The 15,306-nt window shown below is 39.8% G+C and overlaps 1 protein-coding gene across 1 annotated transcript in view; it reads left to right on the top strand.

The window, feature by feature from the left end:
- RRAS2 (related RAS viral (r-ras) oncogene homolog 2) overlaps window positions 1-12,438 on the top strand; it is a 15,080-nt gene extending 2,642 nt beyond the window's left edge. The window contains exons 4-6 of the mRNA XM_009583192.1: window positions 2,231-2,339; window positions 10,405-10,523; window positions 10,988-12,438. Coding sequence (XP_009581487.1) covers window positions 2,231-2,339; window positions 10,405-10,523; window positions 10,988-11,075 — 316 coding nt within the window. The 3' untranslated portion in view covers window positions 11,076-12,438. The remainder of the gene's footprint in view (window positions 1-2,230; window positions 2,340-10,404; window positions 10,524-10,987) is intronic.
- Window positions 12,439-15,306: the final 2,868 nt, after the last annotated feature.

The following is a 15,306-nucleotide window of genomic DNA, read 5'->3' on the forward strand; positions in this document are numbered from 1 at the left end:
CTTATTGAAAATATCTGTGTTTTGCAATAGATGACTTAAAAGCATACACAAAAAAATGACAACTCTATTCAAGCACTTCATTATAGTCAAGAATGCTAGTTTCCTGGAAGTGACAGAAATTTAAACTAAGGGCAACATGCTATGATGTCTGATCAGTTCATAGACGTATCTCCTTGCCGTGTGCTTGTCAACATCGAGTGGCTGGCTCTGGATTTCTGAACGGGTGTATCCAGTCCAGGGTATGTCTCTGTACTCTTTTGCAGGCAGTGCTTACTCTGCTTACTCACGTGAATTGACTGGAACCTGCATAACTGATTGACCGCAGAGTTGAGATGAAACATATCTTCTTAGAAGCTCACAAACCTTGGTCAGGTAGTTCCTGATCATTTTAAGAGTAGGAAACTGCCATGTATATACAGACAATCACTTAATATTTTGGCTGTGCTCTTCCTCCACTGAGCTTATCAGATAAGTAGAATAAAGGAGAATTGCTCAGGGATCTGTCCTTTCACTTGTTTTGAGTTGCAACAGAAGAGCAATAAAATGACAAAAACAAAATTTGTGTATGATTTTACCCCCCTCCCTTACAGATTCAATCTAGGCTCTAATAAGTTACTTCTGTTCTTATTAGCAGCTCTATCTATTATGAGAATTAAGATAAATACTCTATGGAGCATAAGCGTGTTTCCATTGGATCTGTATCTTACACTAAAGAATGCTGCTAAATGTATAAATTCATCTGGATGTACTGTCCAGAAGAGACTCTTACAATTCTGTCAGAGATCTGGGTCTGTGGATTTAAGACATACTGAGCACTTGTGTTAGCATAAATACTTTTGCTACAGAGGACTGTAGATTTTTTTGAAGTCGCCATGTGAACTCCTTGGTTTGTCTAAAAATCTTAAGTTTTTATTTGCTCGTCTAAGGGTCTGCCTTGATTTTAAGCAGCGTCTTGACATGTTAAACATGCATATCACTCTCCTCTCTGAAATCCTTCAAAGATTTCTGGAGAGCAGAGTTTTCATTTTTGTTCTGATATTCATTTAATTCAAGACTTACCTTGCCTATCAATGGAAGTATCTGCTAGCGGTGTCTGTCTTGTTGTGTGGTGGAAAGTAATTCTGAAGCAAGAAGAAACCTAGATGACTTAGTTGGTAATTTTCAACTCTCTTCTTCCAGTTGCTCCTGACTTCTGAGCAGAGTATTAAAACAGCATATCTAAATGGAGGTCCATCTATGCTTAGTGGCCTACCTTCCTTCTAATTCACCTTTTTTCTCATGGTTGCTTTATATGGATGAGGTGGATTGGCATTGTCATGTCTGACTACGTAATTTTTTTTTAATGCAACTTTCTTATTGATGATCATCTTGCTTTTAAATTTTAGTTTGCACATCTACGTGTAAATGGCTTCAGACTGTACACCTGGAATTAAATATAGTTCTTGGAAAGTCTGTGCTCCAAAGGATATGTGATTGTCTGGAAGCATCTGTGCTGAAGCTCCTTATACACTCATGTAGCTTTAACAGTGTTTACTTGAAAGCAGTGATTTTTTTTTCTCCAAAATCTTTATTTAGGCCAGAATTAGCTTGTTTAATATACTGTCCTTGGAGCAGCTTTCTGCTTTGCTCACCTTCCCTTAAGCACTGCTGGAATATTCCTTACTGCTTGAACAGGATGGGTACCTGGCATAACTTAGTTAGTAACTGGAAAGCTTTCTGATCATTTAGCCCTGCCATTTTTTCTGTTCTTCGAGATATAAAATTCTACAGCTTTGATAGCTTCCCCCCAAATTTCCTAGAAGTAGCTGTGGAGGTTGCCAGCTGAAATATTGATTACCAGGGTCTCTAGACTAGTTCAAATATTTTAGCCAGAGTTGAACTCCAAAGTCAGTATTTGTAGAATGGACTGTGGGTGCTTGATTCTCTGCAACACGTTGGCATTCGGATCCTTCTAGATCGAGACACAGTAAGCATTTTGCTTACCCTGCAGCCCCACCTAAGTTCAGTGCATAGCACACTGCTAACTTGAGGATTTTTTTTAGTTTAAGTGTTGAATGATTCTCTAACTGGTCATGCTGTGACAGTGGACTCTTTGGTGGAGCGCCTGCAGCTGTCTGCTTGTGTGGTATGGCAGGGCAAGTCTGAATAGGTGACTCATCATTTCTGAACTTCTGCAGAACCTGAGAATCTATGAATTAGTACACTGATGCTTTACTTTATTCTTTTACAGCTTTGAAGAAATCTATAAGTTTCAGCGACAAATTCTTAGAGTGAAAGATCGCGATGAGTTTCCTATGATTCTAGTTGGTAATAAAGCAGATCTGGACCACCAAAGACAGGTAATTAGTTACTGCTGTAATTAGTAATTTGTAATCAGTTACTGCTCACTTTCTTCTCGAAACTTCACATTCCCTCCCAAAAATAGAGTGGGAACAAGAAACAAATGAAAAAAAAGTCATATCATACTAATTCCAATGCAAGAAGCACAACTACACTAAGTTTCTGTACTTGAAGAATCTTAGAAGCATGATGGCACTCCACATACAGCACATCTGACTCAGTGGGGTTATGTTGAGACCAAATCTATCCACACACAGAGTTGAGAGCTTTCTGTCATTACTTGATTACTCAGGCATGAACGTGTCTAATTCCTCCGTTCTGTTACTCAGCGTAGCGCGCTGTGCCAAGCAGAGTGCATTCCAGCTCTAACGATCCTGAGACTTCAGTGCTGTTGCTTTTACCATTCACTGCTATTATGTATAAATAAGTAGCCATTTGCTGTTTCCTATTTGGCCACTCATCTTCTGCATAACTGACTTAAAGCTTTAAAAGTTGAAAGTACAGCAACACAATTACTGTCGTGTTTATGTACCTTAAAATTAAAGTTTTGAAACTACTGGATTTCAACCTCACCTCTAGTTGTAAGAGAGCTTAAAAGATTTATTTAGAATTATTTAGAGAAGGAAATTTAGATTAGTTTTCCCTATTTACTCTTGATTTTCATGAATCAAACTGATCTGAGCTGAAATGAGAATAATCTTACTACATCAGCAAGCGTCAAACTTGTATTCTTCTTCAGGAACTTATTTCACAAGTTTAGTATTTTCTCCTGAGACAGTAAGATGACTCTTAAAGCTTGGTAGCAAACACATGATTGATTTTTATCTGAGAGTAAACTAAATATTACTAAAACTGCTGTAGTTTTTTTAAGAGTTTCACAAGGAAAACACAGCTTTAAACACTAAGATATTCTCAGATTTGTGTACCAGGACATGGCTTAGTTTCTGTCCACAAGTGCTTACATAGGTTTTGTTCTTTGCCAAATGAAATCTTTTCTCTGTCAAAAAACAGTGGCTGGAACAAGAAAAAATTAGGCTCAAAACAAATAACATTAAAGAGTTTAGTGGGTTAGTACATTGTTGCTGAATGAATTTCTTGATTACTACATGAAACCTTCAGTACCAAAAAGTTCCTGTTGAGTATGCTCCCTTGATTATTAGAGCCTCTTTACCCCAGAATCTGAGTAGAACGGTCACGACAAAATTAAAACTTATGCTGAAAGACAATGTCTTAAAAGAAGTTTTCACAGAAATAAGTAGCTCACAAACTCATTGGAAGTAACTTCATATACTCACACATGTACAGAACTACCATCCTGTCCCTGAGACAAAAGTGAAACTCTTTCACTCTTCAGTTACCATTATGTCCCCATCAAAATTCCCAAATTTAACCTTGCAGGTCCTGGAACATAATGTACTTTATCTCATGCACAAATGTTGGCGTGGAAACCATGTAGGTGAAACTGAACTGTGCAAACTGTGATTGCTGAAGGACAAACATCCTCTGGGAGGCAAAAAACATCATCACTGTCAGCCCCAGTTCTCAGAGGATACCTGCAAATGTAGTTGATAATCCTGTAGATCCATTTCTAGAAACAGTTCTGAACTTTGTTCTCTCCTCCACCCTCCTCTTGTTATTACACAGCATCTGTTTCTCCTTTAAAGGAAGAGGTGCCTGTCACCTGTTCTCGTGCTAGTCCCTCCATACCTGACACTTTGCTTCTTGTTCAGATGGTGATGGGCTGGTACACATTCAAGCTCAAAGCAGCTGTCTCCAAATTGCTTAACTTTGCAGTTTTGCTGCTTACATCTGAACACGAATAAAAGCATGTGTCCCCGAAAGCTTCTTTTGCTTTTTATGGCTACATTAATTGCCTTAATTGATTAGATGCTGACAAGCATAACTTTTGGTGCTATCACTCACACAATTTACATGCAAATTGGTAGATTTGTGACTTCCATCATAAGTTGGGGCTTAGAGAGCCTTTGTTAATGTAGCTGAAATAGCACTTCTAGGTTTGCTGAAACAGCTAGTTACGTGTCCTTAACTCTTCCCTGCCCCTTCCCCGTCACATGGTGTGTTTCAATTGGCCTTAAGTCAGTCTGGAATGGTTTGGGGATGCTGAGCTGACATAGCCAGTCCCCAGAAGGGAGAGGCTCCCCTCCCTCTTGACTTCACGTTCCCGCTCTTTGCTTTGCTGGCCCTAGCTCTCACTTGAAGCACTTTGTGAGTTGAATCATCTTTCTAGTCAGGGGGAAAAACAGACAAGCTGGAATGGCTTTCTGGGACCTGTGTGAGTTAAATCAGCTTGCAGAAAGATTGAGTGCCAGCGCTCCAAGCATGGGAAGGGGTGGGACTGTGGCTCGGAGCAGAGGAGGGAGGAGCTGGGGTGGGGGGAAGAAAGTGAGACCTTGCCTTTTGGCAGCAGCAAGCAGTGAGATGTTATCAGCTGGATGTTAAACGCAGCCAGAGTCTCTGCTTCATCGGTGGGGTTGTTTCTGCTCCATCACGTGAACTCTTGATGCAGGCATCCAGTCAGTGAGTTGGACCAGCTTGCTGATCTGGCCGAAAACTAGTCCTGCCACCGCACCTCCCCAGGTATGGCAAAACTTCAGCCTGACAAGCAAGGTCATCCTGCTCTGGCTACCGGTTTGCTGCACAGGCAGCCACGATGGGAGGTCTGGGGGCAAAGGCGAGAGTACTCCCACACCTCTGTTAGGGGAGCTGGGGTGAGTGGGAAGTGTGGGGTGTCCCCAGGCTGTAACTTACAGGCAAAAACGTGAGAAGTGCTAGTCCTCTGCATTTTTGCATTTTCAGTCTGCTGGTGTGTCAAACCTCACTTGAATTACTCTCCAAACCTGGTCAGCCAGGCTAGAGTGTCACGCTGCGGTCTGCCTTCTTATCTGGCAGTTCTACATGAAGTCGTCTTGCTCTTTCAAACTTGTTTAATCACAAATGTACATTTTTCAGCTTCAGAATTTAAGTAGCATTTATAGAAATTCAGGAAGTTGGGTATGAGTTTTTTAGAGCAAAACTGCTTGTACTGGGCTTCTGCCTTCTTTTCCTGAAAGACAGGAGGCAACCCAGTGAAATAATAGAGAACACATGCTACCTGTGAGAGCGTAAGACTAAGTTAAAGAAAGTAGTTTACTGTGTGTTTTGGTCGGCAAACGATGCTCAATAGAATTAACACACAGATCTTCTTGCAGTCCAAGAGAGTTAAACATGTACGAAAGTTTTGGATGTCTCAAGGGCCTGACCACACCTTTATGCAAGTAACTGTATTTTGTAGTTGAAAACAGTGCAGAGTACTATCATTGTGATATCATGAATTTGGAAGCAAATGATGCGTAACTGGTAATCCTTCTGTGGTGGCAACTGTTTCTCAGGAAAGACATGAACTGGGTTGTACAGCAGAAGTGCACAGGTGATAGTATGATCTTGATGAAGTGTTAGGAGCTTACCAAAGGTGTAGTCTAAAATAGTGGTGGCTGGAATATACTATAGGTCAACTCACAGGTGTTTTTGGAAGAAGAGAGGTGAAAGAGGAAGTTTGGAATAGCAATTTGCTACGGTAATAACTGTGTAGACAGAGTTAAGCAGACGACTTGTAATTTTGTGGCCTTTGTGGTATGGGAGGCAAAGTCCTTGATATTTACATGTTAGGTTGACAAAGAAAAACGAGTTATTAGAGGATGAGCAAGCATTAATATCCAGAATGTCCTTTTATGATAAGGAATAAAGTTACCAGTGTTTCCAGATTCCCCAATCAGTTGCAGGTTGGTGACTGTGAAACCAAAATTGAAGCACCATCTTTCATTGCTCTTTCTTTAAAGTAAATGCTGTGTAGCAGTCGTTCTCTTAAATGGGTTAGTTCCGTACAACTCAAACAACACTGGATGTTTCTACAGTAGGACAATCCAGTAGCGAACCAGATGTTTTAGTAATAACCACTACTGACAGAGAAGTAGACTTGTCAGTGCAGGGTATGTATGACTTTTTGTAGATAACTGCTAGCTTAAACCGGGTCAAGTCTGATCATTCCCCAGATGGCAGGGTTTCAGGGAAAATCCAAGTTGCAACAGGAAAGTGCTTGGGTTTCATTAAATGCTAGTTTTTGCTTTTGCATCATGACTGTACTAACACGATGATGTAGTGCTAAGATCATCTGTGTTGCTAGATACCTTCAAAGCAAGGTTTTAAAGAGAGGTCCATGTGGCTTCAGTTTATGCACAGACAGGTGATGAGCAAAGCTGATGATCCCAGGCAAGCAGTCTCGTGCTTTGACCTTGATCAGCATCAGCCTAGGTGCTAGCCGACAAGCAGTTAATATATTGGTTTTGCAGACTTGCTGCTTCACAAATGGCTTGACCTGAGATGGCTTATTCCAGGGGGTGGATGGGTACAGGGACCTGGGTGGTGGCATATCCAAAGTCATTAACATTTCATTTTGGCCTTCCTTTTAACTATTGTGAACTTGTATGAAAGTGTGACAAAAACTTCATGAGGTGGTAGATTTTTATGGCCATATACAGTGATGTTCTCACAGATGGATCATACCTTCAGGTCTTTCCGTGGCTTGCCTGACTTTGAGCTTTATGGGTAACTAGCAGTCAGGCATCTGATGCAGTATTTGAATACAGCAAGTCAGTCTTTGAATATGTGTCAGTGCTTCATAACCACAGTTTGTGTGTACCCAAGTGACCTTTTATATGAGAATGCAGACAAAATAGGATTAGTGGACGGTGAACTACTCCTACAGGAAAGCATTATGGTAGCCCACAGTAAGCATGAACTAGCAGCACTTGTGGGTGGGCTGGTGAGGCAGAAAATCAGGATGACAGATGCATTCTTCAGGAGTGATGGAGCTCTCTGCAGGAATGGGCAGTGTTTCTGTGCAGGGAGCACTGTAGGGTGACCACAAGGAGGTAGAAATGGATTCCTCTCAAACTTGAGGAAGCACTTACCTGTTACCTGCTGACCTGAGTGCAACGTGACCTTTAGTCTGCATAAGTATCCAGGCAAAATACAGATGCAGTGTTAGGTTAGGCAGCCTTGTAAAGTTGCTTTAGGTGGAGTAAAGAATAGAAACTTCAGAAAGGAATATATATCTAACAGTTCTCAGATACCACAGTGAAGACGGAGGGCCGTGTGAGATACATTCATAGGGTTGTTGCGCAGATACTCAAATGGAAACTGTTTCAGTAAAGTGACTGTTACTTTGGGAGTTGGGGAAATAAGCTTTTCCCGGTTTGACTTGCTCACTTACATATTCTATAATGGTGTTTAATTTGAGAAACTTTTACTGATGTCTGAACAGCATGAATGAATGAATGATACCCAAAACCAAGCGGTAAAATATCCTAAAACAAAGGATAAGTAAGCATCATGAGTCCCATTAGTATTCAGCCTTAAGCTTACCAAAACACACACACACAGTTACTACCAGAAAATCTGTGGTTCTCTTTACTTCTGTCAAAATAAAGCACAGTGTTCTTTGAAGAAAAAGGATTTAGTTTTTATTTTGCTGGTGACATTTAATAAGCTCTCCCATCACATTTACTGAAAAGTCTGTCATGACACAGGGTTGTCGTACTTGAGAAGGGAGAATAAAAAGATGTAAATTCATTTTTGTTTTCAAGAATTTCCATGGTACTTACTGCATTTCTCTCACCTATGAAAATGGAGCTGGTATGTTCTGGCCTCTAATTTACAGCTTGGGCACTGCAAATGCTTCCATAGTGTGCCCAAAACCAAGTATTTTTTTAAAACTGATTTTGTTGAGGTCACTAAAACTGACCACAAGCTACTTGAAAATATCCTTGTAAGATTGACAAAAAGATTGTTTTGGAATTAAGCAATTACAGGTCTTCTAACAAATGCAATAAGGGCTTTAATGTTGCATCTATAGTATTTTAAATGCAGAAAACTGGGGAAGTGTAGCCTTAACTTTATTATAGTGTTAGTTTGACTTGGACCTCTAATGTGCTTTAGATACAATAATGAAGAAAGTAGTAACCATGCATTTGAAGACTGGGTTCAGTTTCTCCTCAGGACTATACATTCCTTCCCAGTTATTTATTTTTGTTAGACTGCAGCCTCTCACTTTCTGGGCCTACAGTAGACTGTGCAGGGATGAAGAAAAGTAAAGGAGGTTAGTTTTGCAAAAACTGCCATATCCGTACTTTTAACTTACTTTTGTCTCGTGAGTGAGGCAGAGATGTACAAAAGGTTCTGGAAGCCCTGATGCAAACTTTGGGGGATTCTGCAATGTCATCAAGGTGCCAGAACGCAGCTACAAACATTTCTCAAAATGTAGCCTTCGTAAGCTTTGGAATAAGGATATTTCAACATCTGGGGGTGAAAGGTAGAATTGGGTTTGCTCCAGCTAGTGGAGCAAAAAATCTTGAATATCATTCAGTTTTCAGACACCAGTGGAGGACTGAAGGATGCCAGTCATTTTCACTTTGTGCCCTGCTGTTAAAAATGCAGCTCCAGTAGTTGATCTTGGGTTTGGATTGTTTTTTGTTGGGTGTCTTTTTTTTTTGCTTCAGCAGATAGCAATAACACTGAAATAAATGTAGAGTTTTCGTGAGTGTTTGAGATCAACGGATGCATCCGAGTTACTCCAGCTAATGGCACAAGGTGCTGGGGGCTCCTTGTAGGGCTTCAGGAGGATTTAGTGGGAACAGCCCTCAATTCAGCAGTAAATATATAAATATATAAATACAAAAATATAAATATATATGAGTATAATACCACAGGGGGTGCTAAAGACAGAGGAGTCAAATGTGTTGAGATGCCGTACATGAAGGCTCTCAAACCGTGTGTGTAGCTGTTAGGAAAGTATTTTGCAAGCTAAAAAGTACTTCTGTATCTTGCACTGTGGTGAACGCTCCCAATGATGCTTTTCTGTTTCCATCTATTTCCATTTTTGTGTAGCTTCTTAATCTAAGTGAATGTCTGAGTGCCTTTTCAAAATGAAATTAAAAAGAAACCCTTGGTTTTTTGTTCTCACCGTATCAGTCCTCTACGTGCTTGTTTAACATTTTTTTTTTTCTGTGAAAGCAGTGTAATCTTTGACATTTCTTCCACTGGCCATTGTCCTGGCAAGATCTGTTGTACTTCCTTTTATCATTCAAAGCTGCCCTTTCCTCCCCGGCCCCGTGGGTGACCTTCCCGTTGAAGCCTTGCATGCCTTGCACTGCTCAGGGTGGCCTTCTGTTGTCTGACCTCGCTGCTTTCTACTTCATCCAAAAATACGCAGCCATCTCCTTTGGTTTTGCCCTGTGACCAACTTATTCCTCCTTTCTATAATGGTCCACTAGCTTCCTGCCTTCTGCTTCATCGCTTTAAGTTTTATACCAACTCTTTATGACGCTCATTATTTCCTCTTCATCTCCCTTTCCTGTGTTGTCCCAAGGAGTCAAGAGGTAGACAGGGTTTCTTTCATATCTCTGGGTAGCCTGAAGACTTTGTGGATTTTTAGATGTCTTGTAATTTAAGCTATGTTTAAAGCTGGCTGTATTAATATTTTGCTGTGTCATAAATAGATTTTTTTAGATGACTTTTATAAAGATTCAGAAGCTAAACGTCAGTTCTTGTTTTAAAAGTAGTAATATGATTTTTTTTCTCTAGATTTAGCTGGGACAGGGAGAGGGTGAATTTAGCAATAGTATTCATAGTTCTGTAGTAATCCAGCAGATTTTGACTAAAACTCTTGCTTTGAGGAGGAGCGAGGGACTCTTGTCTGCCTCTGAAGGAAAACTTGGTCTTGTTATGCAGAAATGAAGACGAGGCAGCTGCAGTGAGGGAAATTCTTTAGAGGATCAACCTTTGTTTATTGCAGAAACTTTTTTAAAAAAGTCTTCACTTGCATTTGAAAAGATGTGTTACGTGGATTTGTTTCCCAGTTACGTATTACGTGGACAGTGGGGAAACTATTCTGTGGACAGTTCAGCATTATTGCTTGAGGGAAATAGATCCTTAACATGTATTTGCAGTGTCTACTGATGTGAATGTGCCTGCAGAAGCCTTGAACTTAATGATTGATGTCTGTTACAGGTGACACAAGAGGAAGGTCAGCAGCTAGCACGACAGCTTAAAGTAACATACATGGAAGCCTCAGCAAAAATCAGATTGAATGTAGACCAAGCTTTTCATGAACTTGTCAGAGTTATAAGGTACGATAACTTGAGACCAGATAACGAACGTTCCTCCTACATTAATGGATAGGTACAGCAAATGTATTGGAATGTAGTGGGAAATCGCAGAGAAAATTCTACCTGCTGTTACCTGTAAACTTTGACCAATGCTCTCCGTTATAAAATATTCATGTGTATTAGGAAAAATGTTTACATGAATGTAGTATGTATTTGAAAGAGAATTTCTTCACCTTGATCTCTCAGATTTTATTGATCACCTACTAAGTAAGCCTGATAAACTAAATCTGCGATTGGCCTTCTGTAAAAAATGGTGTTTCTTTAAAAAAAAAAAAGCAAACCCCAAAAAACTATTACTCATTTAATCAGTAGTTTGAGTGTCAAAACTAAGTCCATCCTCTATAAAAAACCAGTAACTTTAAATACAGTATTTATTTTTAACTGAAAATGATTCTATGAATTTAATTTGAAATATCTATTTCCAGAAAATTTCAAGAACAAGAGTGCCCTCCTTCACCAGAGCCAACACGGAAAGAAAAAGACAAGAAAGGCTGCCATTGTGTTATTTTCTGAGAATCCCAAGAACCAAGCTATCGACTGCCAGATTATTTTTTTTCTTTCCATCATTTTACATTACTTCTGGTATTGGTCTAGCCTTATATGTGCATGTCCTAAAAGTGGTCACCAGAATAGCCTTAGTCCAAGCAGCTGGCAGAATAGTTCTTGAAGAAGACTCAGTCATCCTGGGGCAGACTTCAAAACAAAACACTAAGGCTGCTTCTTTAATACCACAGTTCCTTCCTTCTCTCCCTTAAGAGCTTGCACCTTGTGGAGTTTTATTCGCAAAGGAGATGAAACAAAACCGTGTAGGACAAGGTGTTGAAGTCATGCATAAGTTCTCTCTTGTGAATTAATTTATTTTTACTTCTGACATTTCATTAGCTATTGCAAAGACCTATATTGAAGTATAGAGAATACTTTTTAAAAAGGGGTGGATTGGCTTTTTTTGCCCTCAGTTAAATTAGACTTGAGTATTCAGCTAGCCTTAAGAAACCTACACTGAATTTCATTGTCAGCAAAAATTTTCATCTCTCATTTTTGCTGCAGTTTTATTTCAGTGGCCAAAACAGTCTACTGTATTTATTTTATGAATCCAGAACAGCTACAGGGTGATTACTACTACTATTAGGATATGGCCAAATACCTGAGCTCATTCTGGATTGAGGCATTTCAGCTTATTAAAAAATTTCACATCATTTGTTTGGAAACAAATTGTGTCTTCCTTTGTATTTCTGGGTAAGGGATTAAGGAAAACTAAAGTTGTAGCTGTTTTTGTTTCATGTGATATAAAAATGAATTTGATCTTTCCATTGTCAGAGATGATTAAATGTTTTTGCTATATACTTTTATACATTATTTTCTTATCAAACTAGTTAACAAGTATTTTTATATGTTTGTAAGCAAATATGCTTTCACAGCATAACTTGTGTATATGTAAAGATGAGTATTTAATTCTCACAGTTCACTTTTAACTGACAAAATGTGGGATTTGCCAAACTGTGGTAAACTTCTCCTTACTCTTCTGGTTGTACCCAAGAATGGCCAATTATGTGCCTGCCCAACACACCCATAGAGTAAAATCTAGTGTTGTGTTTTAATGAATTTCAGTATCCCTTACTAAAGACTGACCATTATGTGAATTATTAAACTGTAAGACTTTTAACTGATTGTTTAGTTAAACTGTGGATGGTTGTTTAATTTTGAGTTCTGTGGATTGTGTTTAAACAATTCAAGAGTATGTTCCCTGATATTGAAATACTGAGTGGTATTGCACAGTTGTCACCTTACTGAATGTGTCCAACAGTTCTTTGAAACTTGATTATTAAGCAAACCCTTGTATAACTTCAGGTGCTAGAATTAAAGATGATCTAACCATTATCAGGGGTAAGCACGTTGCCTCTTTCTGACTCTCTTCCAAAACCTGAGTTTTTTGGGGGTGGAGGGAAGAAGGGGGTGATGGGACCCGGTTAGGAGATAGGTATGCACGTCTGCACGACCTTTCGTCAAGCTTGGAAGTGAAGAGAAGCCATTTCAATTCAAATCGTGATAGATGATAAAAGCTGTCGTTTGTTTTGACTTGAAGTATGTAGTCAGTGGTCCCATCAACAGTTCTTGTGTTTTCAGGCTATGCTCAGTCAAGTGCTCTGCTGCAAATCTGTAAACATCTGCTGAGAAAACAGTGCTTAAACAAGTTCCAGTTACCTTTACAGCAGCAAAACATTAAACCTAGAAGTAACACTAGTGCCATGCATAGCAGAGGAATTTAAGTTTTTTATGTAATTTAGATTAGGTTGTGTAATACTGTTTTGAGAGAGTAGGTAGCTTTGCCCCCCCCTTTAAATAAAGTTATTGGTTGATGAAAGGCCGCTTATGAATTATGTGTAGAAGATTCAAATAATCTCCATTTGGGAGATGGATTACATTTTTCAAGTCAAATCTAAGAAATTTCAGCCTGTAGCAAACACCATGGGTTTTCTTAAATATGTAAAGCTCTCTGGAGTTCAGACACTGTGTGGCATTAGAATGAGTTAAGACAACAAATGACAGCATGTGTCATTTGTGAGGTGCAAATATCTTTAAGTTTCATCAGTGTTTTCCTTTTGTTTTTTAATCTTTCACTCATGACAGATTGGTTTTAAAATAGCAGACTGTTAATATAGGTAGGTCTTTTAATACGTAACGCTCTAATTCACAGAGAAGGTGGAGAGCACCACACCCTTGCTTTTCCTCACATGGAAAGCAGCATAGCTTTGAGGTGGCTGGTGCTAAGCAACCTGCTCCTGTCTGTTAAGCCACATTGTAAACATGGTAAACTTTATAAACAAGTTAAACAGAAGTGGGACCACCAGCTGCTGCAATGGAAGTCTGCTCTAAGTTTATTAACTAAGACAGTATATTCCTGTGCATGTGTTTTTAAAGCTTCTGCTGGAGAGAATGTGCAGGGAAATCCTCATGTAATGTTGTGGTCTCTTTTTGAGACCGGTTCATCTATGGCACTTCAAGGAGCTGTTAAATGTAGGTGTTTTAATCCTACTCTTCAGACTTGAAGTCAGCGTTTAGAAAAGTAATACGTTTTTTTGGCTAGTAATGGTGGTCTAGGTGGTCGTGAGTTCGAAACAGCTTAAGGTGTTTTCAGTGATTGGCTTTTCTAGTTGTTGTGCCTGGAGGTAATGGTGAAAATGGCACTTCTGTCCCTAGTGTGGAGCTTGCAAAGTGCAGTAGGGACCTTGTCAGTCTTCTCAAAAGTAGTAGCCCTGATCTATATGCCTTGGATTATTTGTGAATTTACAACATTGCCACCTTGCTGTAGGATAGCAGTTTAGCTGATGACCTGAGAGAGAGTTTCTTATGACTTTACCTGGCAGAAGAAATGCTTAAAGATTTGTCTGTTATGTTTGTAGTTACTTTAGTTCAAGGCCGTATCATTAAATAATTTAAATTCACAGTTCAGGAATTTGGGGTGCTTAGAATGTATCCACAAATGACCTCCCGCTCCTCCTAGAGCACAGAGGAGGGTCTGGATATTTGTTTCAAAGCACAAAATAACTCTCCTCTTTCTGGAATCTCACACTACTGAGCCTGCTACTCCACGGGATGAGGAGGCTTGACCTGCTCATAGGCAAAAGCCTTTTTATGCAATTGGTGAAGCTTTATGGGTGGTCCAGAATCGGGGAAGAATTACTTTAATTTGCTTTTGCTTTCTCTGACCTAGCAACTCTTCTGCATCAATACTCACATGCTAACTAACATATACAGGTGAAGAGGAGAATTTCCAGAAGTACTACATCACCACCTCTAAAATTTGCTCTGTTTTTGTGACATGGCCTGTTCAGGGGAAGTAGAGCCACTGATACAGATGATAACTATAAATTTACCTTTACTGTGCAGAAAAGAGAAAACCAGAAGGTAGGAGTATTTGCTTGGTCTGTTTCCAGCCTGTTGCATTGGGCATCTACCCGAACTGTGTGTCTGCAGCCGGTCAGCCTTTCTCCTGCAGGTTAAAACTAATCTAGTGTGGTAAAACTGCAGAGCCGTGTAGGAATATGAGGTGGGTGATTTTGCTGTCAAAGTTGTTTTCCTTTCATTTTTCTAATAATACAAGTTTGCGGTGTCTTGCAGCATGCAATGCAGCCTGGCAGTGCCCTCCCTCTTCCTGCAGAAGAAGGACGGCTCCTCCGCCACCTCCTCGTTGCACTGACTAGCACTGTTGGCCCTGCAGAAGTGCTCAGTGTTCAGGCTATTGGGCAAGAGGCGATCAGATAAATGCCCTAAGCGAGCCTGGCTAGCCCAGCGTGGGAGCGTGTAAAGAGATGAGCTGTTGTGAAAGGGTTAATAAAGCAGAACATATTTGGAAGGAGTTAACATCCACTAGTGCCAAGGAAAACTGATTTATGCATGGCCTTATGGTTAGTCATCATTGGTAAAGTTCGGGTCTGAATTCAAACAAAAATATTAGCTAACACTCTTCTGACGTGAGTTTATGTGACAACATTTCACCCGTGGCGTAGCTGTAGCCATCGTTGTCTGGCCTTGCCACGTAATCTCGTTACAAAGCTTTAACGAGCTTATTCCAAACAGAATATTCTTGAAGTCAGTCACCACAAGCCAAGCACTGCCAAAAGCTATCTGCATTTAGTGTTTAGAAGTTTGTTGCCTGGAAAAGCTCAGGAATCTGCTGAACAGGGCATGCATTTGTTCACTTGATTTAGGCATTGATTTTGGAAGTTGATTACCCTCATGTTCC

This window comes from Fulmarus glacialis, unplaced genomic scaffold (assembly GCF_000690835.1).
Source record: "Fulmarus glacialis isolate BGI_N327 unplaced genomic scaffold, ASM69083v1 scaffold13850, whole genome shotgun sequence".
NCBI lineage: Eukaryota > Metazoa > Chordata > Aves > Procellariiformes > Procellariidae > Fulmarus > Fulmarus glacialis.